General features: G+C 50.4%; 1 protein-coding gene across 1 annotated transcript; it reads left to right on the top strand.

Annotated features, from left to right (window-relative positions):
* Positions 1-2,641: 2,641 nt before the first annotated feature.
* On the top strand, positions 2,642-27,592 carry CDA (cytidine deaminase). The gene is given in 4 exon segments (NM_001244385.1): positions 2,642-2,849; positions 17,373-17,484; positions 22,281-22,338; positions 27,470-27,592. Coding segments are annotated over 4 exon segments (441 nt in total). The 5' UTR covers positions 2,642-2,695; the 3' UTR covers positions 27,587-27,592.

A 27,592-nucleotide genomic window follows, 5' to 3' on the forward strand; every position in this document is an offset into this window, starting at 1 on the left:
AGGGCCAAAATTAGCCTGGTGGTCATCCACGTTCTCTTGGTACCCTGGAGCCAAGGAGTCCAGCCCCTGGCCTGAGCAGGGCTGGGCTGAGCTGAGCCGGAGTGAGTCAAGACAGGGCAGGGGACAGGAAGAGGACTGCTCTCTGACAGGCCTGGCAGGCCAACAGGGTACCATAACTCTTCCCCATCGTGGTTCTATTCAGATGCCAAAAGCTCTAGAATTGTTCCCATGTCACGTGGGCACATGTGGTCCCGGGACATCCTTTGCTTTCTTTCCTTAAGCCTTGGGGGCGGGCCTTTGGCGTTCCCAAGACTGTGCAGGACTAGAAGCAGGGGAGACCTCCTGCTGGTGTCTCCACCAGCCCAGCCTCAGATTCAGGAAACTGCTCCAGATGCCAAAGGTTTAGCTCCAGGAGGAGAGGGGAGGGACCCGCAACAGTAGGGAGAGGAAACCAGCTCCTTCTCAGAGAGCAGGGTGTGTGGAAATTTGAAGGAGGGAAGGGAGGGGAGGGGAAGAGGAAATGAGATAAACTTTACCCAACTCTACAGTGGCCAAGCTGGGCGTTTGCCTGTGTCTCCAAAAGGCTAAGAGTTCCAGGCCCAGGACACAGAGAGGCGGGGCTGACAGAGCCCAGAGATGTCAGCACGCAGGGCAAGGAGCTCTGCCTCCTCCCCCCTTCCCCAACCCCCCACCCCGCTCCCCCCATGAGAAGCTGTAGATTCACTCCTATTTGCTGGGAGTCTGGGGACATTTGCATGCTTCTGGACACCCTAACTGGCATTCTGCCCTTCTTAGGTAATCTTGGCCAATTCATTTAATGACAATAACCCAATTTGCATGGAATCACAAAGGGTGCTCACAACCTGATGTTACAGGCCCTCCAACCACTCTCACAGTACACACATTCTATCTCATTTAATCCTCACTACAGCTCTGCAAGATCCTGTTAGTGCACTGATTTTATTTTATTTTTTTCTTTTTAGGGCTGCACCTGTGGCATATGGAAGTTCCTGGGCTAAGGGTGGAATCAGAGCTGCAGCTGCCAGCCTACACCACAGCTCACAGCAATGCCGGATCCTTAACCCACTGAGCGAGGCCAGGGATTGAATCGGCATCCTCATGGATACTAGTCCGGGTCTTAACCCAAAAAGCCACAACGGAACTTCAGTGCACCCATTTTATAGATGAGGAAACTGAGGCTTAGAAAGGTACTATTAACTTCCCAAGGTCATACAGCCAATAAATGGCAGAACTGGAATTCAAACTAAGATCTACTAATCTTCAAAGCTTGAGCTCTTCTCTAATCCGAGAATGCAGGGCAGAGATGATCATTATCCCCATTGTATAGATAAAGAAACTGACTCAGAGAGGTCAAATCACCTGCCAACAGTTGTACGTGCGGGAAGTGGTGGAGCCAGGATGCAAATTCATTTCCTTTATCAGCAACCCAAGGGCTATTTCACCAACAATGACAACAAAAAAATGAGGCAGCCTGAGTGGATGATCTCAGAGGTTCCCTCCAGCTGAGATCCTTTTTAATTCTGGGTTGAGACAGAGAGGAGGTGGAAGGAGAATGGGTGAAAATAAAGAAGCAGGAGTTCCCATTGTAGCTTAACAGTAACGAACCCAACTAATATCCATGAGGATGCAAGTTTGATCCCTGGCCTCAATCAGTGGGATAAGGATCGGTGTTGCCATGAGCCGTGGTGTAGGTCACAGGTGCAGCTCGGATCTGGTGTTGGCTGGGGCTGTGGCGGAGGCTGCCAGGTGCAGCTCCGATTTGACCCCTAGCCTGGGAACATCCATATGTCACAGGTGTGGCCATAAAAAGCGAAAGAGCAAGAGGGAGTTCCCGTCGTGGCGCAGTGGTTAACGAATCCAACTAGGAACCATGAGGTTGCGGGTTTGGTCCCTGGCCTTGCTCAGTGGGTTAACGATCCGGCGTTGCCGTGAGCTGTGGTGTAGGTTGCAGACGCGGCTCGGATCCCGCGTTGCTGTGGCTCTGGCGTAGGCCGGTGACTACAGCTCCAATTTGACCCCTAGCCTGGGAACCTCCATATGCTGTGGGAGCGGCCCAAGAAATAGCAAAAAGACAAAAAAAAAAAAAAAAAAAGAGGCAAAAGAGCAAGAAAGCAAGGAAGGAAGAAAGGAAAAGGAGAAAAGAAAAGAGTCTTTACTGCACCACCTCAAGCTCCCTGACTTGGGAAGCCACTGCGGCTGCCCCAGCACCTGCCCTTTCAGTCTCATAACATCACTCAGGGAAGAAGTCATTCAACAAAATGAAGAGTTTTCCATCCTTGGAGCTTGGACTTCCTAGACCTCACACAGACCACATAACAGCTTCTCCCTTGAGGTGTGTGTGTCCACAGTCACCCCTCACACAGCGACGCCCATCCCTTGACCTTTTACTCATCAGTGTGTCAGCAGTGGGAGTGGTCCCCAAGGGGAAGTGGGAAGCATACGTGGACATAGTGGCATCCTTCCTCCCTGGGACACACACCACGCCCTCTGACCCCAAACCAAAGGAGGCTCCTCTCCCTGGCCCGGCCCCGCCCAGCATCCCCGTGGGGCTCTCACCTGGGAGCCACTAGGCAGAGACACACCCCGGGGGGAGGAGCTGCTGCCGCCGTGGGGCCCAGCCCACACTGGCTGTGAGGTCTCTTTCCGATCCTCTGCCAGCCCCAGGGGGACCAACATGGCCCAAGAGCGTCCCAGTCCCGCCTTGGAGCCCGAGCACGTCCAGCAGCTGCTCCTCTCCTGCCGGGAGGCCAAGAAGTCCGCCTACTGCCCCTACAGTCGCTTCCCGGTGGGGGCGGCCCTCCTCACCGGGGACGGGAGGATTTTCTCCGGTAAGAGCGGCACCCCGGGGTCCCCCTGCACGGCAGCCGGGGCGGGAGGTCAGAGGAGGACCAGCAGGATGGGCGGGAGGAGGGTGCCCTATCTTCTCGTCGCTGGACCACCCCCGTAACGCTGCCCCTCGTCCCTGCCCTGCCCGCTGTCCCAGACTGTGGGGGTGAATATGCTGCTCACATCCAGTGGTTTTTTCCCTGTTGGAGGACTGGGAAGCCAAGGAGAGATGGGGAAGGAAGTGGGAAGGGAAAGCAGGAAGGTGAGTCCATAAATGCCGAACATCCGCAGTCCTGGAGCGGGAGGGAGAGGGTTAACACTTTCTGAGCCCTCCTCTGTCTGGCACCCTCCTAAAGCTTCCAGGATTTCAGCAGTAAGTCCTCACCCTCCGCACACTCACCCAGGTGTTGTGCCCATTTTTCAATGAAGAAACTGAGGTCTAGAGCCGTGACATGGCTCAAGGTCACACAGGTTGTAGTGATCAGGGCTAGGGTCCCCCAGACCCTGCTTTCCTCCTGTCACCCAGTGCGCAGGGAGATGGCGGGCTGGGGGGGGGGGGGTTTGAGATCGAGGAATCCAGGGGTTACTCCTGGGGTGGGGGGGGGCGTGAGCGCCTTGCAGGGAGTCTTGGCGGCGGGGTTTGGGTAACCAGCAGTGAGTGCCAGCTCAGGGAGGTGGGGAACCGGAATCTGAGTTGGCACTAATCTGTTCCTAAGGTCCTTTCCTTCGGTTTGTTGGTTTTAAAGAAACGCTCGCTGAAACAAAAACTCAGACCTGCTTTTGCCCAGCTGAGGGACATCCTCTTCGAGGACAGGGAGGAACAGGGCCTGGAGATGGCAGGGAAGCCGTGCCCCTCCCCATCCCTCCCATTCCCACCACCACCCTGAGGGCAGATGTGAATTGGCACAGAGGGACCCCGGGGGAATGCCCAGTCCTGCCGCCCAGAATCCCCTTCCACTTGGCAGCCGCTAGTTAAAGGATCAGAGGCTCACGTGTGTGTCCATCTAATTGTTAACTACCCAGCAGCCCTGGGCCAGGTGTGAGCCAGTCCCACCCCCACTGCTCCGCCGGGAACCTGACTGGGGTGCCCTCTCTGGTGCCTCTTCTGGGCTGTTCTTGGTGTTTGAGTTACCTCCTGTCTTTTTTTCTTTTTTTTTTTTTTTTTTTGGTTTTAGGGCCACACCCGTGGCATAGGGAGGTTCCCAGGCTAGGGGTTGAATCAGGGCTATAGCTGCCAGCCACAGCCACAGCCACGCCAGATCAGAGCCGCGTCTGCGACCCACACCACAGCAACACTGGATCCTTCATCCACTGAGTGAGGCCAGGGATCAAACCTGCCACCTCATGTTTCCTAGTCAGATTCATTTCTGCTGCGCCACAACAGGAAGTCCACCTCCTGTCTTTTGAGGTTCTTGCTGGCTCTATGAGTCACTTGGGTCTTAAACATCTTTGAACAGGAGAGGTAACCTTGAGGGAGGGCTAGGATGAGGAAGGACCATGACTCATGCGGTCCCTCCAACCCTTCCAGTCCTGCAAGGCAGGATTATGCCACCCCTTTGTAGAGAAGGAAACTGAGGCTCAGAGTGGTTAAGTGCCCAAGATCACAAGCCGAGATTGGAACCCAGCGTTCCCGACTCCCAAGTTTGCTTTCCTGCAGGGAGTAGAGAGAATCTGAGTGTCCTGTGCAAATTCAGGCCTGGCCCGGGGGCTCAGGTGAGCATTAAACATTAACCACCACTGCAAACAACATTGCAACCCACACTGCCCCATGGCTCTAGGGCCTGAACAGGCAATGAGCCATTGATTGTTTCCAGTGCCTCCATAGCCCCTCCAGATGGAGAGGGGCTCTCCCCAACCTTGCATTGATTTATCCATTCGCAAATATTTGCCAAGGACCAATTATGTGCTAGGTCATGTACCAGGTGCTGGACATACTGCTGTGAGCAGAAATGACAGTCTCGGAAACAAAGCTATGGGCACAGAGAACAGACTTGTGGTTGCTGAGGGGAGGGAGGGGGAGGGTCTGGGAGTTCGGGGATTAGTAAATGGCAAAGAAAGGAAGAGAGGAAGGAAGGAAAGAAAGAAAGAGGGAGGAGAGAAAAGAAAGGAAAGGAAAGGAAGAAAAAACGATGACAGTCCTTGCCCCCATGTAGGCCCCCTCCTCTTACACAGGCCAAGGCTCCAAGTGGGGCCTCAACCAATAATTGTAGGAGGGAATGAAATGAGATGGACAGAAGCGTGGCCTATTTAAATAGCAGGGAAGGACCTGATGTCACCAGAGAGAGGACTGTGCAGTGGGAACCTGTGGAGGCCTAATGGGATGGGGTACAGGCCCTGGAGGAGTTCGAGCCCCCTGGGTTTGCATCCTGGTGCAGCTGTTTTATCAGTCGTGTGACCTTGGGCAAGACCCTTCACCCTCCAGGAGTTCCCCTTGTGGCGCAGCAGAAATGAACCCGACTAGTATCCATGAGGTTGCGGGTTCGATCCCTGGCCTCGCTCAGTGGGTTAAGAATCCAGCATTGATGTGAGCTGTGGTGTATGTCACAGATGTGGCTCAGATCCAGCATTGTTGTGGCTGTGTGTAGGCCAGCGGCTATAGCTCTGATTCGACCCCTAGCCTGGGAACTTCCATATGCCGTGGGTGTGGCCCTAAAAAGCAAAAAAAAAAAAAAAAAAAAAAAAAGACCCTTCACTCTCCAGAGTCTCAGCTTACACATTTGTAAACTGAGGATCCCAACACTTGCCTTTCACGATGGCTTTGAACAGAGCTGGTGTGCCTGACCCAGTGGTCCTCCCTGATTGTTGGTGCCTGAGCTGCATCAGTCATTAACTACATTGAATTTCACCCCTAATTGTGAGTTTTTGAATGAGCATCTGTCTTTAAAGGAGCTAAAATGGAGTTCCCCTTGTGGCTCAGCATGTTAAGAACCCAACATAGTGTCCATGAGGATTCGAATTCGATCCCTGGCCTCACTCAGTGGGTTAAGGATCCGCCATTGCTGCAAACTGCTGCCTAGCCTGCAGATGTGGCTTGGATCCCGTGCTGTTGTGGCTGTGATGTAGGCCAGCAGCTTCAGCTCTGATTGGACCCCTAGCCTGGGAACTTCCATATGCCGAAGGTGTGGCCCTAAAAAAAATGGAAAGAAAAAAGGAGCTAAAGTGATGAGCATAGTTTCTGGACCACGATAAGCACATCACAAACAGTGGCTGCTTCCACTATCACTGCTATAATGATGGGATAATGATGGTGATGATTTGGGGGCAGATTTGTGGAGGACTTTTAAGGATACTAGTGGGGTTCTTAACCTGCCGAGCCACAACAGGAATTCCCAAGCACACATTTTATAAACGAGATAACAGGATCAGTATGATCTGCTTCCAAATGCCACGCTCTTGCTGCTGCCCCTCGCCTTTGCTGCAGCGTAGATATGCAGAAGGGGGTAGAGAGAGTTGTCCTGAGAAGGCAGGATGAATGGAGGGCATTTGCCAGAATCCCCGAATCTCCTTACTTGGAAGGAAAGGAAGCGTGGATAGAGTAAGGCAGGGCTTGAAGAAAAGGGGACCTTGAGAAGAAACCTGACAGGGGAGTTCCCGTCGTGGCTCCGACTAGGAACCATGAGGTTGCGGGTTCGATCCCTGCCCTTGCTCAGTGGGTTAAGGATCCGGCGTTGCCGTGAGCTGTGCTGTAGGTCGCAGACTCGGCTTGGATCTGGCGTTGCTGTGGCTGTGGTGTGGGTTAGGTTGGTGGCTACAACTCCAATTAGGTCCCTAGCCCAGGAACCTCCATATGCCGCAAGAGCGGCCCTAGAAAAGGCAAAAAGACCAAAAAAAAAAACAAAAACAAAAACAAAAAAACCTGACAGGCTATCAGGGATGAATTAGAGCCAATTGGGAGGCAGAGAGGGCACAGCTGAACTTAGCACTGAGTTTATAGCTTAGAGTGGGACAGGTCTGCCTAGTTTTGTGACTTTCTCCGCCTGCGCAAAAGACCAACCTCTGCGGAGTTTCCACCCTCAGAGGCAGTTGGGGTCCCGTCCAATTCAAAAGCAAGTCTGATGGTCTTGCTGTCAGAATCACATAGTGATGATCATATTTCCTCTGTTAGCCCTGACCCCAGCCTGGGTCTTGGGCCCCTCGCAGCTGGGCCACCAGGATGGTAATTAATAACTGTAAGAGTTACCATCTGTGGTTACCTGGGGGGCAGCTGCAGAGAAGAGGGGAGCTCCCCAGGGAAGAGTTGCTGGGGGCAGGGGCAGTGAGGACCCCGAAGAATAGAGAGGGGACCCAAGAGGGATGGGGGCAGGGGATGGAGGCAGCCAGGGCCTCCCATGTGGCAGTGCTCAGCCAGGGAGGGGGTGGAGGAGACTAGGAGGACTACCCTGCAGGCCCCCCTGCCCCCAAGGAGTGGGGGATCTTTTCTTCAGCTCACGCCCCCAGGACTTTGGCGATGTTCAGTCTCCCGCTTCCCTCCTCTCTCTGGGATTTCAGCACTTTATATGTTTCATTGCCATGGGGGAGGGCGTGGAGCACTTTATTAGATCAGCTGTAATTTGGGAGGAAAAAAACTGTATTTGAAAAAAAATGGGAGTTCCCTTTGCGGCTCAGTGGCAATGAACTCAACTAGTATCCATAGCCTCACCCAGTGGGTTAAAGGATCCGATGTTGCTGTGAGCTACGGTGTAGGTCACAGAGGAGGCTTGGATCCTGCTTGGCTGTGGCTGTGGTGTAGGCCAGTGGCTACAGCTCCAGATCCTTCATCGGAGGTTAATGTTGTGGCTCAGCAGTAAGGAACCTGAGTATCCATGAGGATGTGTGTTCAATCTCTGGCCTCGCTCCATGAGTTAAGGAGCCGGAGTTGCCATGAGCTGTGGTGTGGGTTAAAGGTGCAGCTCGGATCTGGCCTTGCTGTGGCTGTGGTGTAGCCTGGCAGCTGCAGCTCTGCTTTCACCTCCTAGCCTGGGAAGGCCCATATGCCACAGGTGCAGCCCTATCACAAAAACCAAAAAAAAAAAAAAAACCCATCTGATTCTTCATCCATCTTCCCCCAACCAGCCCCTGCCCTCCTGGTTCCCTGCTGGGCTCCCTGTCTCCTTCACAATCTCTCTTTGATGCTCCATATGACCCCTCTCTGCAGCGGTTGACCCAACCCAGGCCCCCCAGCTCCACCCACGGCACTTCTAGGTGAGTCTGAGCAGGCTTCCCTAACCACCTTCCTCTCCCAACAGCCCTGCTCACCCACCGGGCCAGCCTCATTCCTTGGCCCTCTCCACTCTCATTCAAAAGTGGGTCATTACAGGAGTTCCATGGTGGCCTAGCAATGAAAGATCCAGCATTGTCACTGCGGTGGCGAGGGTTCGATCCCTGGCCCAGGAACTTCCACATGTGGGCATGGCCAAAAAAGAAAGCAATTCATTATGAAGATGGACACCAGTAAAACCCCTCAACTCTATAGCTCACTTATTCTAAGTTCATTTGTGATCCTGTGCATTGCACCTGTTGGGGACAGGGAGACAGGAACGTGGAGAGAGTAGAGTCTTTCTTCAAGGACATGGATGTGACATTTCTCTAGTTTGGTAATTCTTGTGTGCGGTCTTCAGCACCTCCTGGGCACTTATTAGAAATATGAATGGCAACAAAAGACAAAAAGACAAAAAAAAAAAAAAATGAATGGCTCAAGCCCAAAGCTACTGAAGCAGAAACTCCAGGAATGGGGCTCAGAAATTTTTTTTTTTTTTTTTTTTTTTTTGGCTTTTTAGGGCCACACCAAGGCATGTGGAAGTTCCCAGGCCAGGGGCCGAATCAGAGCTACAGCTGCCAGCCTGCACCACAGCCACAGCAATGCAAGATGCCAGCCATATCTGCAACCTACATCACAGCTCCCGGCAATGCTGGATCCTTGATCCACTGAGCAAGGCCAAGGATCAAACCCGAGCCCTCATGGATACTAGTTGGGCTCATTACCGCTGAGCCACAATGGGAACTTAGAAATCTTTTAAGAAGCCCTTCAGAAGATGCTGCTGCCCACTTGCTTGATTGTGAGAACCTCTGCTCTAATCTTAAGATCTGCCAGAAGACAGAGGGGACGCAGAGAGGGGGACCGTACCCTCCGGCAGTGTTCTCTTTTCCGGGGGACTGGGTCCGAATCACCTCCTTGTGAACTTCTTTCCTAGCTAATGTCCTGATGACATCCAACCTGAGCCCTGCCTGAAGCACCAAACCACCTCAAACATCTTCACTGAAATGCCACAGGTCAGGATGTGAGTCCTGGCTCCCTGCCCCACATCTCAGCTTTTACTTTCTGTAAAATGGGGTTATTATAGGATCTGCCTTACAGAGCTGTTAACAAGATTAACAGGAGTTCCTGCTGTGGCACGGTGGGTTAATGATCCAGCTTGTCTCTTTGGAGGTGCAGGTTCAATCCCGGACCTGGAGCTGTGGGTTAAGGATCCGGCATTGCTGCAGCTATGGCATAAGCTGCCACTCTGGCTCATTTTTGATCCCTGGCCCAGGAACTTCCATATGCCTTGGGGGCAGCTGGGGCAAAAACAGCAACAATAACATAATACAGATGAAGTGTTCCACAGAGTGCCTAGCAGATAAAAGGAAAGCAATAAAATATTAAAAGAAAACAATTAGTAATAACAGCACTGTCATCACAGTATTATTTTCGGTCCAATCTTATAATGATGGATTCCTAACGTGGCGCCGTCCCAGCTCATCCTTCTGTGTGTTTCAGAGTCAGTTAAGGGAAACGCTGGGAATGGAGTTGGATAGGTGACATGCTGTTTTCTCGGCTTGGGAAACAAAACAAAATTGTCTGGCCTTTCAGGATCGCAATTCATGGCCAAGGATTTCCTTCCTCTCTTCTTCCTCCTTTTCTTTCCTTCTGTTTTTTTTTTTTCCAAGCAAGACTGAGAAATTACACTTGAACTTAACAGAGGACCCAAATACAGTTATTCCTTTGCATCTCAGAAAACTAGCACTAAAGTGGGAGATTCCACTCATTCAATAGCAAGTAACAGAGAGCCTCCCTGGCCTCACTGTGTTAGGCCCTGGGCGTAATGACTGTTCCAGGCCCTGGGCATACAGCAGTGCACAATAGAAGACAAAGTCAGGAGTTCCCATTGTGGCACAGTGGAAACAAACCCAACTAGTATCCATGAGGACACAGGTTTGATCCCTGGCCTTGCTCAGTAGGTCAAGGATCCGACATTCCTGTGAGCTGTGGTGTAGGTCACAGACACGGCTTGGATCTGGTGTTGCTGTGGCTGTGGTGCAGGCTGGCAGCTGCAGCTCCAATTTCATCCCTCCATATATTGCAGGTGGGGGCATTAAAAGCAAAAAAAAAAAAAAAAAAAAAAAAAAAAAGACAAGGTCCCTGCCCTCAGGAAGTTATACTTGTTTATACTTGGGGAATAATGGGGAAATTAGATAATAAAGACATTTATTTCAGGGAAGTGTTAAGTTGTTAAAGCAGGATAAATGGATTGAGAGGGTTCCAGGTGTGGGAGGAGAAAGGAATTTTAGGTAGAGTGATGAGGGAAGGCTTCTCTCAGGAGGTGACATTTGAGCAGAGACCTGGGTAGAGTGAGCCATGTGCCTAGAGGGGGAAGAGAGCTCTAGGCAGTTAGAACAGCAGGTGCAAAGGCCCTGTGGCAGGACTATCCTGGCAAGCAAAGGGAAATGAGGTCCAAGAAGTAGGCAGGTTGGCACCAGATGAAGAGGGCCTTGTAATTCTGGAAAGGATTTCAAGTTGCCTGAAGGACAGAGATGGGGCCGCGGTCACACTGTGTCTACAAGGAGCAGAAGCTCAGTCACACAGGCCTACCATCGCCCAAGCCTCAACTTTCATGCAGTTAAGGACAGCAGCGTCCGCTGGTGAAAACTTACTCTGCCCCAGGCCTTGCGTTAATTGCTTTCCATGCATGATCTCAACTCATTCTCACTAGAAGCCTGAGAGGAAGGCACTGTCATTTTCATTTTACAAATGAGGACCCTGAGCTTCAAGATGGTTCAGTCCCTTTCCCAAATTCTCAGAGCCAGGAGGGCAAAGGGTCCCAGGGCAAACCGGAACCTACAGGCTCTTTCTACAACATTCTGGAGTTCCCACTGTGGCACAGTGGAAACAAATCCAACTAGGAAGCATGAGGTTGCAGGTTCGATCCCTGGCATCGTTCAGTAGGTTAAGGATCTGGCGTTGCCGTGAGCTGTGGTATAGGTCACAGACGCAGCATGGATCTGGTGTTGCGGCATGGATCTGGCATGGCTGTGGCTGTGGCCAGCAGCTGCAGCTCCGATTCAACCCCTAGCCTGGGAACCTCCATGTGCTGCGGATGCAGCCCTAAAAAAGGCAAAAAAAAACAAAAACAAAAACAAAACAAAACCCATTCTGTTTGAACAGTGGAGTATGTGAGCATGCTCCCTTCTTAAACAACCTCTGTCCCTGTGCCCCCCTCTCCTTAACTGGCCTGTTGAAGTTTTTACGCATAGTAAAGGAAGGCGCCTCTATAGGAGGCCATTCTGAACTTCAAAAGCAGACACAGGCTCCTGCCCTCAGAAACTGGGCCTTCTGCAGTCTGGCAGCTTTTGGCTTTCACAGCCTATCAGCAAAACCCAAGATTTCTGTGAATCACGTCTGATGGGGAGTGTCCCTGAGTCTGGGAAGAGGCAGGGCTGGGAGGTTGCTAGACAGAAAGTGGAGTGGGGAGCAAGGCAGGCGAGAGAGGCAGGAGTCCAGTGCAGCAAGGTCGAAGGTCAGCAAAGGCGGGAGGGGCAGCCAGGTAGGAGAAGGCAAGGAAGTCATTCCAGGCAGAGACCAGGAACCAAGCTGGGGAGATTAGGTGGGAGGTGAAAGATACTGGTTTATTTATTCATTGACCTTTTCCTGACCTAGCAGAGAGGCTGAGCAGTAAAGGACTGGATCTCTAGGCTCCAGGAACTCATGTGTGGATATGAACAAATGCTTGGCCAAAGGAGGCAGTCAAGGAGTTCCCGTCGTGGCGCAGTGGTTAATGAATCCAACTAGGAACCATGAGATTGCAGGTTCGATCCTTGGCCTCGCACAGTGGGTTAAGGATCCGGCATTGCCATGAGCTGTGGTGTAGGTTTGCAGACACGGCTTGGATCCTGCATTGCTGTGGCCCTGGTGTAGGCCAGCGGCTATAGCTCCAATTAGACCCCTAGCTTGGGAACCTTCATGTGCCGCGGGAAGCAGCCTTGGAAAAGGCAAAAAAAAAAAAAACAAAAAAACAAAGTAGGCAGTCAGTAAATGTCAGCACCCCCTTTCAGGGTTACAATGCCTTGATTGCTCCTTGTTCTGTACCCCAATTCTAGGAACCGATTTCTGCAAAAGCTGCAAATGATAGAAAAACATGTAAATTATTTCAGACAAAAGCAGAGTGTATTGGTTCCTGTGACTACATGGTGGAAGACCTGGAGTGTCACTGGGCTGCAGGGGCAGCCGGCACCAGGCCAGACTCTTTTCCCACCATCTCTCATCCACGTGTCCATTTCATTGTCTCTTCTTGGTCTCCTCCGTAAAGAAGGGAAGCCAGGCCACCAGCAAGGCCCAGGCCCAGCTCTTAGTGTTAGAGAGGAAGGGAACATCCCTCAGAGAAAAGAATTCTGATGGGCCCAGTGTGGGCCAGGGACTCAACTCTGATTGGCCCAATGTGGGCCAGGTGCTCAACTCTGATTGGACCACTGTGGATCGGGTGCTCATCCTTGGGCCAATAACAGTTATGTGAGAAAAGTTGGCAACTCTCATTTGAACTTCGTGCTGAGAAATGAAGTGAGGCTCATTCTCCAGAAAGCAAAAGAGGAAGAGGTGCTAAGTTGTGAAAACCACTGATGCTCAAGACTATTTGATGACCTGTATACACACCCATCCTCCTTCCACAAAGCAGGGTTCCATACCTGTCCCCACCTACCACCACCTGGCCATTCCATGCTGGATTCTCAGTGAACACCCTCTCTCCTCTCAACAGGTAATGTGCTGCCAGGGCACCAGCCCACAGGGCAGGCCATCTGGTGACACCCATCCCTCTCCATCAGTCCTGGACATGAAAGCCTGTGGTCCTGAGAACCATGATACTGGTTGATGGGTTAAATGTTTAACACCTCCTGCGTGGCCAATGTAAACAATGAAGGGACAGAAAAATATGTGAGGAAAATGTATGGGGAGACAGTGGCCAAATTCGATGACTGCAGGAGGAATAAAATTCTGCACAAACACAATAGAGACTCAGACTTAAAGAAAGGGAGTGAGTAGATAAGGAACAGACTCAGCTGATGAAACAGATACAAAGACAGTGATTTGAACAAGATGGCTGCCTACTTCTCTCTCATCTAGCAGACCAGGGGTGGGCTGGAGTCCAGCACATGCGGCCTGTTCTGCTCCGCTCACAAGGTTGTTCAGGAGGTCAGACTCCTGCCTTGATGTCCCACCATCTCTAGAGTGGTGTCCTCATCTGCGTGTTCAAAACTGTCACATATCATCACATCCATGCTTCAGCCTCGATGAGGAGGGGGTAAGCCGGCTGCCTATATAAATGTCAATCAGAAGTTTCACTCCATACTTCCACTCACATCCCACTGGCTAAACTTAGAGGACCGCCCAAAGGTTCTAGTGAGGCTGGGAAATATAGTCTCCAGCTGGATAGGCATGTACCCAGATAAACTCCAATAGATTCCTTTTTAATTTTTTTGGCCACAACTGACACCATAGCAGCAATCCCAGCCACTGCAGTGATAAGGCCAGTTCCTTAACCCTCTGTGCCATAAGGGAAATCCATCCAGTAGATTCTTTAGGGGTGTAAACACTGGGAACAATTAGTCTTTGCCACAAGACCCCCTGTGGCCTGTAAGTATCTGGGTACATCTTTCTTCCCACATGTAGGACTCACCACCTTCCTGAGGGTGGCAACTCAAAAGTCCACCTGCTTACTGCACCCAGCGAAGAGCAGGATCCCGCGGTGGGGCACAGTCCCCTTTCTCAGGATGAGATGGCACCTTGCTAATGTAGTGGCCTGAAAACCAAAAAATAATCATCTGCCCCCCACTTCACAACCACTCCTAAAATATACAACATGGAGTAAGAAAGGCTACCTGTCATCAAATCTCTCATTGTGAGAAGGGAAGAACAGGACATCCAGTGAACGAGTTATCCTCCCTGCCCTGGAATACACCTTGCCTCCCCTTTCTGCTCAGGTGTAATCTCCTTGTCCACTGTCCCTGGGGCCCCTGCTTTACCCTCTGGGAGTTCTTCTCTGACCACTCTCATCCTCCACCATACATCTGAAGTGGGTGCTGGAGAAAAGGCCTTCCTTGAGGCCACACAGCTCTGTCAACTGCTGATGGAATTCAGGGGGGCCTAGGGATTTCTTTCACTTTTTTTGGGGGGGGGTCTTTTTAGGGCCACACCCTCAGCATATGGAAGTTCCCAGATTAGTGGTCCAATTGGAGCTGTAGCTGCCAGGCTACGCCACAGCCACAGCAACTCAGGATCCTTAATCCCACTGAGTGAGGCCAGGAGATCAAACCTGCAACCTCATGGCTCCTAGTGGGATTTGTTTCCTGTGCCAGGATAGGAACTCTGGGCCTAGGGATTTCTTTAGTGATTGAATAATCAGGCTTTCATGAACAAGACTTTTGGCTTCTTTGGCTATTCAATACTATCAAAACCTTAGAAACCCTCTGGTCTATTTGCTCCCAGTTGCTTTCACACAGGAGAACCCCACCCAACGAATCCTTTCTGTGCATAGTTCTTAAGGCTACCAACTTCCCTTTTTCACACACTGGCTTCCCTGCCCAGCCCAGACCAGCCCTACTCCCTCATTTTAATGACAGCTACCTTGAGGCATCTGAAACAAAGACTGGGTGGAGATGACAGCCTTACTCCAATCCTTGCCACAGGGCTGTCTCCCAATGCCGGGGAGAAAAATCCTAATGGGAGGTAACATGGTCTGCCTTCCAGGTTATTGCAGGGTGGGGCTTTGCCGAATAACCTGTCACAGAGCAGCAAGCTTTCCATCTTGCTATAACTGTTATTTTCTTTCTCATTGCCTAGCCGCCAAGTCAATACCACATATTTTAGATTTTTTGTTTGTTTTTGTTTTAGGGCCAGTCACACCCATGGCATATGGAGGTTCCCAGGCTAGGGGTCAAATTGGAGCTGTAACCGCCAGCCTACACTACAGCCACAGCTACGTGGGCTCCGAGCCACATCTGCAGCCTACACCAGAACTCATGGCAATGCCGGATCCCCGACCCCCTGAGCAAGGGCACAGACTGAACCTGCATCCTCTTGGATACTAGTCAGATTCATTTCCACTGCGCCACAATGGGAATGCCTAGATTTGCAGGGGTAGGGGCTGTACCTGTGGCATGCAGTGTTTTCAGGCTAGGTATCAAACCCGCACCACAGCAGTGACAACCATCTCCTCAACCACCAGGCCACCAGGGAACTCTAGATTTTTTAGTTGTGGTTAGTCATATCTTAGTTTTAGCATAAATTTCTGTATTTAGCAAACATTTCTGTTACAAAAAGATCCTAAAATACAAGGACTCAAGCATGACAGAGTTCTCTTTTCCTCTCACATAATGATTCAAAGTAGGCAGCTGGGGAGTTCCCTTGTGGTGCAGTGGGTTAAGGACCTGGCATCATTTCAGTGGCTTGAGCAGCTGCTGTGGCACGGGTTCAGTCCCTGGCCCAGGAACTTCCCACGGACACAGCCAAAAATAAAGACAGTAGGCAGCTGGTCCAGGGCAAACAGGCGACTCAATTCTGCTCCACGAGTTGGCCAAGATCCCAAATCCCTTCTGTTCTATTAGTTCTCCATCCCTGTGACATAGAGTGGTCAAAGCTGTCCGTGCCACCCCAGCCCAGAGAGGGAAAAGAAAGGAAGGAAAAGGCCAGCAGTTTCTGCAACAGATGTGATCCAGAATTTCCCCACCTCACTGTGGGCCACATCACATTAGCAGAAACCAAGTCACATGGCCATACTCCGCTGCAAAAGGGAGTCTGGGAAGTGTAGTCGCTGCATGATCAGCCATATTGGAATGAGAATCACTTGTCCTGCTTAAAAGAAGGAGGAGTGAATCCTGAGGAACAATGAATATCCTGCCTCAGGGAAAAGGACAAGGTATGAAGAGCCACATGCCATATGTCACACCCTGACTGTCAGGGGAAAGCCCAGCTCGTGTGGCCATTTGTTCTTGGCCTCATCTCCCTGAAAATGGGGAGTCTGTTGGGCAGCCAACCTGGTTACACCATCGTTTTATATCCTGGGAACAGCCCTTGCCCATTGTCCCCGGGGACACTCCAGAGAGGCCCACTGGGGGGAACCCCTTACTGGAGGCTTTGAGCCTCAGCAGCTACCTCCCACCAGAGGCCTGGGGATTGTCTCTTTTTTTTTTTTTCTTTTTTCTTTTTATAGCCACACCTGAGGCATATGGAAGTTCCTGGGCTGGGGGTGGAATCAGAGCTACAGCTGAGGTCTGCACCACAGCCACAGCAACACCAGATCCAAGCTGCCTCTGTGACCTACACCACAGCCTGCAGAAACCCTGGATCCTTGACCCACTGAGCAAGGCCAGCGATCAAACCCCCATCCTCACAGAGACAATGTTGGGTCCTTAACCCACTGAGACACAATGGGAACGCTGGGATTGATTATCTTTTTTTTTTTTTTTTGGTCTCTTCTAGGGCCACTTCCCTCGGCTTATGGAGGTTCCCAGGCTTGGGGTCTAATCGGAGCTGTAGCCACCAGCCTACGCCAGAGCCACAGCAACGGAGGATCGGAGCTGCATCTGCGACCTACACCACAACTCACAGCAATGCCAGATCCTTAACCCACTGAGGGAGACCAGGGATCGAACCCACAACCTCATGGTTCCTAGTCGGGATTGTTAACCACTGCGCCACAACGGGAACTCCGAGGGATTGATTATCTTAAGGCTTGTGCAATCACTGGCACCTTTTACAAAGCTCGGGAGTTTTTTGTTTGTTAGTGTGTTTTGTCTCGACAATTTGTTTTGCAGTGTAACTCACAGAGAACCCTAGTTGAACTCCAACAAATGGTATCCACACCAAAAATGTTACCCAAGGCCAATCTTTGAATCAGCATCACCACCATGCCCCACCCTGTGGCTTCTGTCTCTGAGACCCAGGGCTGGGAAGAGGTTGGTCCTGCTCACCTTCTCAACCCTCGGCATCTCCCCTTGGCCTTGATCTCTGCTGGGGAGATGAGGCTAAGTTAATCTGCCCTATTACGCTGCCCCTGCATCCAGGCTGTGCCTCGAGATGCAGGTATCAGGTAAGTAATGAGAGTGGGAGGTTCTTAGGAAGGGCCACGGCACCAGTGGGTCACAGAGGCTCCTAGTGCTCCCAGTCAAATTGCCCTCTTCTCCCTCCTTATTGAGTACTGGGTCCCTCCCTGTCCTGGAATGGGGCAAGTCTCTTACTCAACACACACAACAGGAAGTGGTTCTGCTGGAAATAGCACTGGGCTCTCCTCTCTTCTCAGGGTGCAACATAGAAAATGCCTGCTACCCGCTGGGCGTCTGTGCTGAACGGACCGCCATCCAGAAGGCCATCTCAGAAGGATACAAAGAGTTCAGGGCAATTGCCATCGCCAGGTGAGTGTGAAAGGCAAGTCATGGCAACCTTCATTCAGCCACTCAGCCAGCACCCCTCACACACCTGTTACTCATCCACTCATTCACCTAACATGCATTTATTTCTCAATTCTGCCGAGCCAAGCACTGCAGGGCTGGGCTGAGTGCGGAGGGTAGGAGATAAATAAGACATGGACTCTGCCCTTGGTGAGTCTGAAAAGCAGGTAAACAACAAAAACAACTCTTAAGACAAGGGCCGGTGTGCTTTTGTTCTAATAACAACACGGCACAAAGTACCACAGAATCCCTCCAGATACAACAGAAAGGCAGCTTAGGGAGTTCCCGTCGTGGCGCAGTGGAAACGAATCCGACTAGGAACCATGAGGTTGCACGTTCGATCCCTGGCCTCACTCAGTGGGTTAAGGATCCGGCATTGCAGGGAACTGTGGTGTCGGTCACAGAGGTGGCTCGGATCCCGTGTTGTTGTGGCCGTGGTGTAGGCTGGCAGCTGTAGCTCCAATTAGACCCCTAGCCTGGGAACCTCCTAATGCCATAGGTGAGACCCCAGAAAGAAAAAAAGAAGAAAAAAAAAAAAAAAAGACAAGAAAGGCAACATAGTAACCTAAAGCTGGAGGGACCTAAAAATCACTTGGTAGAGACTCCTGGACACTGTACTCGTTTTTACAGTTGAAAAAACTGAGGCCCAGAAAGGTCGAGCAACTTCCTTGGGAATTAGTGGAGAAGCAGAAGATAGCTCTCTAGCATTTCGAGGGCTCACTCCACTGTGCCGGCCCCTGCCAGGAAAGGGAACCATCTTCTCTGCTCTCCTTGAGCCAAACCAGAATCCTTCACTGAGCAAGCCGGCTCCTTCACCTGGCATCAGTCTTACACCTCTCGTATAAGACCCAGGACACAAGGACAAGCTGGAGGGGTTACAGCCAGGGAAGTCCGGGTTATGGTCTAAACTGATCAGATTCCACCCCAGGTTCTGACTGCACAAGGGCACTTATCAACTCTCTCTCTACATGCCTCACACATAAATATCCAAGTTCCCACAGGTGTGCCCTCAGAGGGAATTCGATGGGTTCTTGCTGGCCCTGGACTCCACCTCTTTGGCTTCAGGATGCAAGGTGCATGAATAGACTCTTTTGTTAATTTGGACCCCATTATGCTTCTCACTTAATGTTGAATTGTATATTCTTTGTTATTGTTGTTGCTTTCTAGGGCTGCACCTGCAGCATATGGAGGTTCCCAGGCTAGGAGTTGAATAGGAGCTACAGCCACCGGCCTACACTACAGCCACAGCAACACAGAATCTGAGCCTCGCCTGTGACCTACACCGAAACTCACGGCAATGCCAGATCCTTAATCCACTGAGCAAGGCCAGGGATCAAACCCACACCCGCATGAGTCAGATTCCTTTCTGCTGCTCCGCCACAACAGGTACTCGCTGAACTATGTATTCTTGCATTGTCTGTGAGAGAGAGCTCTGTTAGCAAGATAACGGTGGGGGGTAATTCCCATTGTGGCTCAGCAAGTTAAGAATCTGATTAGTATCCATGAGGATGTGGGTTTGATCCCTGGCCTCGCTCAGTGGGTTAAGGATCCAGCGTTGCCATGAGCTGTGGTGTAGGCTGCAGGTGAGGTTCAGATCCCGAGTTGCTGTGGCTGTGTGGTGTAGGCCAGAAGCTGCGGCTGTGATTAGACCTCTAGCCTGGGAACTTCCATCTGGCACAGGTGCAGCCCTAGAAAGAAAAGAAAAGAAAAGAAAAGAAAAGAAAAGAAAAAAAGGATAATGGTTCAAGGAAAATAATTTGAGAAGTATTGGATCCACCCGGAAAGAGACTGCCTAGCTGCCAAAGTATTAGTCTTTAAAGACATCTGGGCACAAGGGTCATGAACTTGGAGTGTGGATCTCTCCTGTGGTGGAGATACAAGACCCTTCTGGAAGAAATGCAGCGGTTGAGAGTAAGGTCGATGCCATTTCTTTTTTAAGATCCTAAATTTGGCCTCCATCTGGCCCCGCAGTGGACCTCATTACTGAAGGTTTTTTTCCCCTGAGTAACTGGAGCCATGGATGCGCTTCAGGAGAGAGGGCCCCGGCTTCCAGGAGCTCTTGCTGTGACCAACGTCTGTCCTGGCTTCCGTCTGGCTTTGGGAGGAATAAATGAGGCCACCCTGGGAACATTTTGTGCGGATGAGCAGAGATCAGGATGTGAATTACACTTTATAAAAAAGGGGGAGATAACTTAATTTCAAGGTTGATCCAAGAAAATAATGATATTCTGGGGAAAAGGAGGCCAAAGTCAACAAAAGGAGAATGGTGAGGTAGCTTGCTCTGTTGAGAACTCCAGATGAAAGGCTTTTTCTCTCGGTCATTATCTACTTTCAAACATGACTGGGTATTGCTAGTGATGATTAGTAAATGTCCTTGTTTACACAAAAACTGCATTTTTTTCCAGCACCCAACTGCTTCTCTCCGGGGACTCAGCCTGCGCCGGCATCCCCGAGCCAGAAATGCGGTCATTACCGCACTAATGATTTGTAAAATTGAGCCTGTGGATTCAGAGGGTGAATGGGAAGTGCCAGCTCCCTTGTTAACATTGATGGGCGTGAACAGTCGAAGAGCCCCTCCAAGGCTGTAAGATGGAGGGAGCACAGCTCAGGTGGGATTTTGCTAATGGGGCGATAAGCCTGCCCCCCTGGGGTCCCAGCTGTTGTCTTCAAAGTCACAGGTTTCCAGCCTGTCAAGTCCGATAAGTTGCCCTCCGTGTGTGCCCAAGGTCAGCACAAACCATAAGAAACCATCAATGCCCAGCACAAGGCAGGAGGCGCAGAGAACAGGGGAGAGGGAGAAGAGGGAAAGTTTGGCAGGATGGTGCCCGTGTACCCAGCGCATTCTGGGATGGTTCTTCTCCCCCAGCTTTTCATTCTTACTCTTGGCCAGAATGTTGAGTCAAGCTTAAGAGCCCAGGCTCCCAGGTTAGTGAGACCTGGTTTCAAAGCCTGCTCCACTTTTGATCTTGGGTATGTTGCTTCAGCAGTCTGGGCCCAGTTTTTCATCTGTAAAGTGAAGGAGAGAAATGCCTACCCATTGGGCTGTTGGGAAGAGTCCAGTCTCCAAAGAGTGGATGAGAGGAGTTCTCTTGTGGTGTAGCTGGTTAAGGATCTGGCGTTGTCACTGCAGTAGTTTGGGTGGCTGCTCTGGCATAGGTTTGATCCCTGGCCCAGGAACTTCCATATGCTGCAGGGGCAGCCATAAAAAGAAAAAAATAATAAAATAAAAAGAACCAAATTTTAAATCCTATAATCTTCCAGAGATATCACAGAGCTGTGGGTCTTAGAAGAGCAAGGATGAGGGTGGCCACTGGCTTAACCGCTGGTGCTTCATCACACTTGGAGGTTTACTCTTTCTTTAAGCACCATCCTTTGTCCTGCTCAGAGCTGGAGGCCTGATTCCAGGTGCCTTAATCCTCAGAGACAACCCCTTGGCCATGAGCTTCTTTTCTCCGACTTTCACAGATGCAAGGAGCCCAGTTTTCTCATTGACTCACAGGTGTCTTATTCTTTCATGCCTCAGGGCCTTTGCACAGACTCTATGCCTTGCCTGCAACACTCAGAGCTTCAGAATAGCACTCTGTTACTTCACCTCCCTTGAACCTGTAACCTCGAAGGTAACATGATCATTCTTACATGTAGGTTATCCTAGAATTAAATGAAATAATGTCTAGTGAGTGCGTAGTACCAAGCTTTGGAGCATAGCAGGTGCTCACTAGTGGTGACTGGTGAACTCTACACAACCTCCACAGGCCGGGCCCAATGCTATCTCCCCCAGAAAATACTCTCTCTTCCTTCCTAGTCAAGAATTGTCCCCTTTCTACCATGCATTCTTACTGCATTTTTTTTTAAATGACAATTTGTGAGTTCCCATTGTGGCTCAGTAGTTAACGAATCCGACTAGGAACCATGAGGTTGCAGGTTCGATCCCTGGCCTCACTCGGGGGGTTAGGGATCCAGCATTGCCATGAGCTGTGGTGTAGGTCACAGATGTGGCTCGGATCCCTCATTGCTGTGGCTGTGATGTAGGCCAGTGGCTACAGCTCCAATTAAACCCCTAGCCTGGGAAGCTCCATAGACCTCTAGTGCGGCCCTAGAAAAGACTAAAGTGAAATAAAATAAAATAAAATAAAATACTTGGAAGCTCCCTAGTGGCCTAATGCATTATTAATCCAGTACTGTCATTGCTGTGGCATGGGTTCAAGCCCTGGCCCTGAAAATTCCACATCCAATGGGTGCAACCAAAAACAGCAACAACAACAAACAATGTTTGGAAGTTCCCGTGATGCACAGGGGGTTGAGGATCCAGCATTGCTGCAGCTGTGGCACAGGTCCAGACTGTAGCTCGGGTTTGATACCTGGCCCAGGAACTTCTGCATTGCACAGGGCATGGCAATAAATAAATAAATAAATAAATAAAAATGATAATTTATCTAGTGTTCTACTGGGCTGAGCAATCTCTTGAAGGTCAGAGACAAATTCTCCCTAACTTTTGTGTCCCTGGGGTGGGAGTGACAGTAAGTGCTCACTAAAGCTTTATTGAACTCACTGGTGGAAGCCATGGTTCTGCCCATGGCCTTGCCTCTTGCCAGTGTGGAAAGCTCTGTGCCCTTCTCAGCCTCTAGAACACAGTGCATCTGTGAACCAGGAACTGCCCGGTGCGAGTTGCCTGAATCTGGAGCCAGGCAAGCCTCAGGGCCTGAGTTTGAGCCTCTTGCCTCTGAAGAGACTGATCTGTGTCTGATTCTCTGCTTCCCCAGTGATCTGCAAGATGATTTTATTTCGCCATGCGGGGCCTGCAGGCAAGTCATGAGAGAGGTAAGCAGCTTTCCTTTCTTTCTGGAATGGATACTCCCTGCTTTTCCAGGCCATGGGAGCCAAGCCAACCTGCCAGCGAGGACACACAGCAACTGTCCTGTTTGCTGGGTTGGGCTGACTTTTAAGGCCTTCCCAAGCTTGCATGAATCACTGGAAATTATTCTTTCATTCGACAAATACTTATTGAGTGTCTGCTCTGTGCTAGGCGTTGACTTTGCTCGGGGGAGACGGCAGTGAAAACACAGGCCAGGCCCTGCACTAGCAGACTTTATAGTCTAGTGCAGGAGACGGACAATAAATAAGGAACAAAATAAACAGTTTCTGAGAGTGATGAGGGCTATGGAGAAAAGAATGCAGAAAAAAGGAGACTAGAGTGACAGAAGAGGCAGCTGGTGATACTCTAGATCAGGGTCAGAGGTCAGCAAACAATAGCTCAGGGGCAAATCCAGACTCCTGCTTGTTATTGTAAATAAAGTTTTATTGGCACATGCCACACCCACTCATTCACTTGTCTCTGGCTGCTTTGGCCCTACAACATAGAGAGATGAGGAGTTACAACATGGAGTTCTCCTTGTGGCTCAACAGTTAATGAACCTGACGGTAGTATCCATGAGGATGAGGGTTTGATCCTCGGCCTCGCTCAGTGGGTTAAGGATCCAGCACTGCTGTGAGTTGTGGTGTAGGTCACAGAGGCAGCTCAGATCTGGCATAGCTGTGGCTGCAGTGTAGACCAGTGGCTGCAGCTCCAATTCAACCCCTAGCCTGGGAATTTCCATATGCCATGGAACAGCCCTCAAAAGACAAAATATATATATATATATATATATATATATATATATATATATATATATATATATATATATACCCACATGCACCTTATGGCCCACAAGGCGTAAAATATTTACTATCTGACCCTTTATGGAAAAGAGTTTGCCAAGTGCTTTAGGTGGCCAGGAAGGACCTCTCTTTGAAGAGGGCATTTGGACAGAGGTATAAATAATGAGAAGAGATGAAGCAGACCGAGGTCAACAAAAGATTTCCAGATGGAGGAAGCAGCAACTTTAATGTCCCCACACTTGGTAGGCTGAATGGGTCACGAGAAGGCCAGAGAGGCTAGAACATGGCGAGTGAGGCAGGAAAAGTGGTTGGAGGTCAAGTCAGAGGGGTGGGCAGGGTCAGATCACATGGGGCCTAGGAGGCCGTGAAGGGAGGGTAAATTTTATTCTAAGAATAAAGTGAACTGAATTGTACACTTAAAAACGGTTAAAATGGGGCGTTCCTACTGTGGCACAGTAGGTTAAGAATCTGACTGCCCTGGCTTAGGTCACTGCAGAAGTGAGCGTTTGAGCCCCGGCCTAGAGCAATGGATTAAGGATCCAGCGCTGCTGCAGCTGCGATGTAGGTTGCAGCTGTGGCTTGGATTCAATCCCTGGCCCAGGAACTTCTATATGCTGCAGGTGCAGCCATTTAAAAAAAAAAAAAAAAAGTTAAAATGGGAGTTCTCTGGCGGCTCAGTGGGTTAAGGATCCAGCATTGTCACTGCTGTGGTATGGGTTCCATCCCTGGCCTGGGAACTTTTGCATGCTGCAGGCACAGCCCAAAGGAAAAAAAAAAATTTGATGAAAATGGTCGATCTTATGTATATTTGATAACATTAAAACAAAAGTTGGGGAAAGAAAAGAATAAAGGGGATTCACTGATGATTTTCAGAAGGTATTTAAGGGATTTGACCTACTTTTCACAAAGACCTTGATGCAAGGCCTCGGTTTCTTCGATTCTAAAAACAGAGGGGTAGATTTGATCGTGGCTTCTGAATCGGGGCTCAGTGAAGTTTCTGGTGTGTATTCATACATTTGGGAGGGGGCATATCAGTAGCCTTTGTGGACTCACAAAGGGGCTGTGTCTTCCAGAGTCCCCAAAAGTCTAAACCCACCAGTTTAAAGAATCCCCAGCCCCCTGAGCTCTAACGTGGCACCATGGGCCCCTCTAAATGCAGTATCTCATTTAATCCCCACACCCCATCTATCCCACATCCCAGAGAAGTGAAATGACCTGCCGAAGGCCATGCAGCCAGCCAGTCAGTGGCAGGTGAGCTGGCATCCACGGCCAGTTCAGGCTGAGCGCGAAGCCCATGCTCCTCACAGCTGCCTCCCTTGTCTTGGCGATCCTATAGATGGGACAGATTATTTTTGGCCTCTGAGGCGACATAATGGTACTTTGCAGAATAGGACTTGCATGTCCCATGGGGGCTTCTGCTTTGGGAGTTGTTTGAATTTGGGAGACGTGAGAGTTGTTCTGGTTTTGCTCTTGTTTCTCAGGGTTTCAGAGCATTTCTCAAATGTGCGAACATCTGTGTCTTCCCTCGGCATCTTGCCAGGACTGCAAACCAGACACAGTTAGCAGAAATCATTTCCCAAATGCAGATAAGAATGCTGCCCATAAAGGCACTGAATTCACAATATGGACTTCATCTCCCGTTAGGGGACAGAAATGGCTGCCCAGCACCACGGCAGGTCCAAGGCCACATACAGAAATCACAAAAGGATGCCAGCTCCCTGACTCCCAAGGCCCTGCCTTGGTCTAATTGCTGTTTTCTCCAAACAGATTAGATGTTGGCAAATGAGAGAAGGCGAATGGAAAAGCTGAGGGAGAGAGAGGCAAGACTGAAACCAAAATGCAAATCATAAAAGCTGAAGCCTGGGGGCCTGGGGCCTGGCACTTACACTCGCCTCCACTCCGCTTTCAGCCGTACCCTCAGGCAGAGCCTGCCAACAGAAAGATTTCCTCCCTTAAAACATTTTAAAAAGCCAGAAAACTGGAGTTCCCTGTTGGCCTGGCAGTTATGGTATGGTGCTGCCTCTGCTGTGGCTCTGGTCACTGCTGTGGCAAGGGTTTGATCCCTGGCCCCGGAACTTCTGTGTGCCATGGGCACAGCCGAAAAATGAAAATAAAAAGCCAGGAGTTCCCACCGTGATACAGCGGATTTATGATCCAGCCTGTCTCTGTGAAGGCACAGGTTTGATCCCTGGCCTGGCACAGTGGGTCAAGGATCTAGCATTGGTGTTAGGTTGCAGCCCCAGCTGGGGTTTGAGCCCTGGCCGGGAAAACTTCCATATGCCCCTGGGGTGGCTGAAAAAGAAAAAAAAAATTATAAAAGCCAGAAGACTGATTGTGCCAGGTAATAATAACTTGGTGATTCAGACAAGAGCATGAACAGCAGGCTGTAAACCTGAGCTGTCACTAGTAACCGCTAGCCATCAATAGGAACAGCTTCTATTCTTCCTTTTTTTTTTTTTTTTTTTTTTTTTGTCTTTTTGCCATTTCTGGGGCCACTCCCGTAGCATTTGGAGGTTCCCAGGCTAGGGATTGAAACAGAGCTGCAGTCGTTGGCCTATGCCAGAGCCACAGCAACTCGGGATCCGAGCCACATCTGCAACCTACACCACAGCTCATGGTAATGCCAGATCCTTAACCCATGGAGTGAGGCCAGGGATCGAACCCACAACCTCATGGTTCCTAGTCGGATTCGTTAACCACTGAGCCACGACAGGAACTCCCTATTCTTCTTCTTCTTTTTTTTTTTTTTTTTTTGTCTTTTTCTAGGGCTGCACCTCTGGCATATGGAGGTTTCCAGGCTATAGGTCCAATCGGAGCTGGCCTAAGCCACAGCCACACCAGATCCGAGCCGCATCTGCGTGCAACCTACACCACAGCTCACAGCAGCGCAGGATCCTTAACCCACTGAGCAAAGCCAGGGATCAAACCCACAATCTCGTGGTTCCTAGTCCAATTCATTAGCCACTGAGCCATGATAGGAACTCCCTCCCTATTCTTCTTAATTAATTTTCCACATGCCAGGCACTGCGTCCAGGTGTTTTATACCCATCACCTCTGATACTCACAGCACCTGGCCACGTAGAGCCTCGGTCTGGTGACTCCAAGATTCTTGCTGTTACCCCACAGCTGATTCGGCTCTCTGCCCAGGACACCTATCTTCCTGCCAAAGGCATTCTTTTGTCTCTAAAACCATTTCACAGATCAAAAGAGACCCAAAGAGTTTCATCTTTTGCCCAACCTCACACAGCAAGCAAGTGTTCACTCCTAGTAGGTAAGAGAAGGACAGAGACGGATTTGAGCTGAAACTCTGCTTGGCTGACATTACCCCGCGAAGCCTCAGTTTCCTCATCAGTAAAATGGGACTAATAGCCATCCACCTCAAAGTGTGGCTCGTGAAATCGTGCATGTTCAAAGTGCAGGGTGATAGGGCAGGCAGGCCGGCAACCTGGTTGTCGGGAGTGAACGAGAGTCTCTAGGGAGAGCAGATACTAGTTGTTTTCCGTCATAGCAGGAGGAGGTCTGGCCCAGGGGTTAGATGCTTTTCTTACAAAGCCCTAGGACAGTTTTGTTTTTGTTTTTTGGCTGCTCTGAGGCGTATGGAGTCCTCAGGCCAGGGATCAGATCCGAGTTGCAGCTGTGACCCCTGTGGCAGCTGCAGCAACTCTGGATCCTTAACCCATCAAGCCTGGCCGGAGATTGAACCTGTGCTCCAGCGCTCCAGAGACACTGCCGATCCCACACCACAGCAGGAACTCCAGAGCAGAGTACTTATTGCCCATTAACCATGTGCCAGAATTCCTGTTGTGGATCATCAGTAATGAACCCAACTAGTATCCATAAGGATGCAGGTTTGATCCCTGGCCTCGCTCAGTGGGTGAAGGATCTGGCATTGCTGTGAGCTGTGGTGTAGGTCGCAGACACGGTTTGGATCTGACATTGCTATGGCTGTGGTGTAGGCCGGCAGTTGCAGCTCCGATGTGACCCCTACCCTGGGAACATCCATATGCTACAGCTGCAGGGCCCCCCCACAAAAAAAAGGAAAACAAAACCCCAAAAAAAAACCCGTGTGCCAAGCACTGTGCTAACTGCTTAACATGTTGCCATCTTTCATTGGCTCCTCCCTCAAGCGCTATGAACCAGGTATGATTATTGTCATTCCCATTTCACTGATGAGGAAACTGAGGCACAGAGAGGCAGTTTAGACAACAGGAGGTAGGACCAGACTTGACCCCATCTCAGCTCTAACCCTTGGGCCGCACGGCCTCCTTCACACTGGCTTTGCCTCTTTTTCCAGTTTGGCACCAACTGGGCCGTCTACATGACCAAGCCGGATGGCACATACGTTGTCAGGACCATCCAGGAGCTGCTACCGGCCTCCTTTGGGCCCGAGGACCTGCAGAAGATCCAGTGAAAGGTG

Source organism: Sus scrofa, chromosome 6 (assembly GCF_054392235.1).
Source record: "Sus scrofa isolate SSC_HxYL_T2T_F1_AM1 chromosome 6, Sscrofa_HxYL_maternal_Yorkshire_Landrace_v2.0, whole genome shotgun sequence".
NCBI lineage: Eukaryota > Metazoa > Chordata > Mammalia > Artiodactyla > Suidae > Sus > Sus scrofa.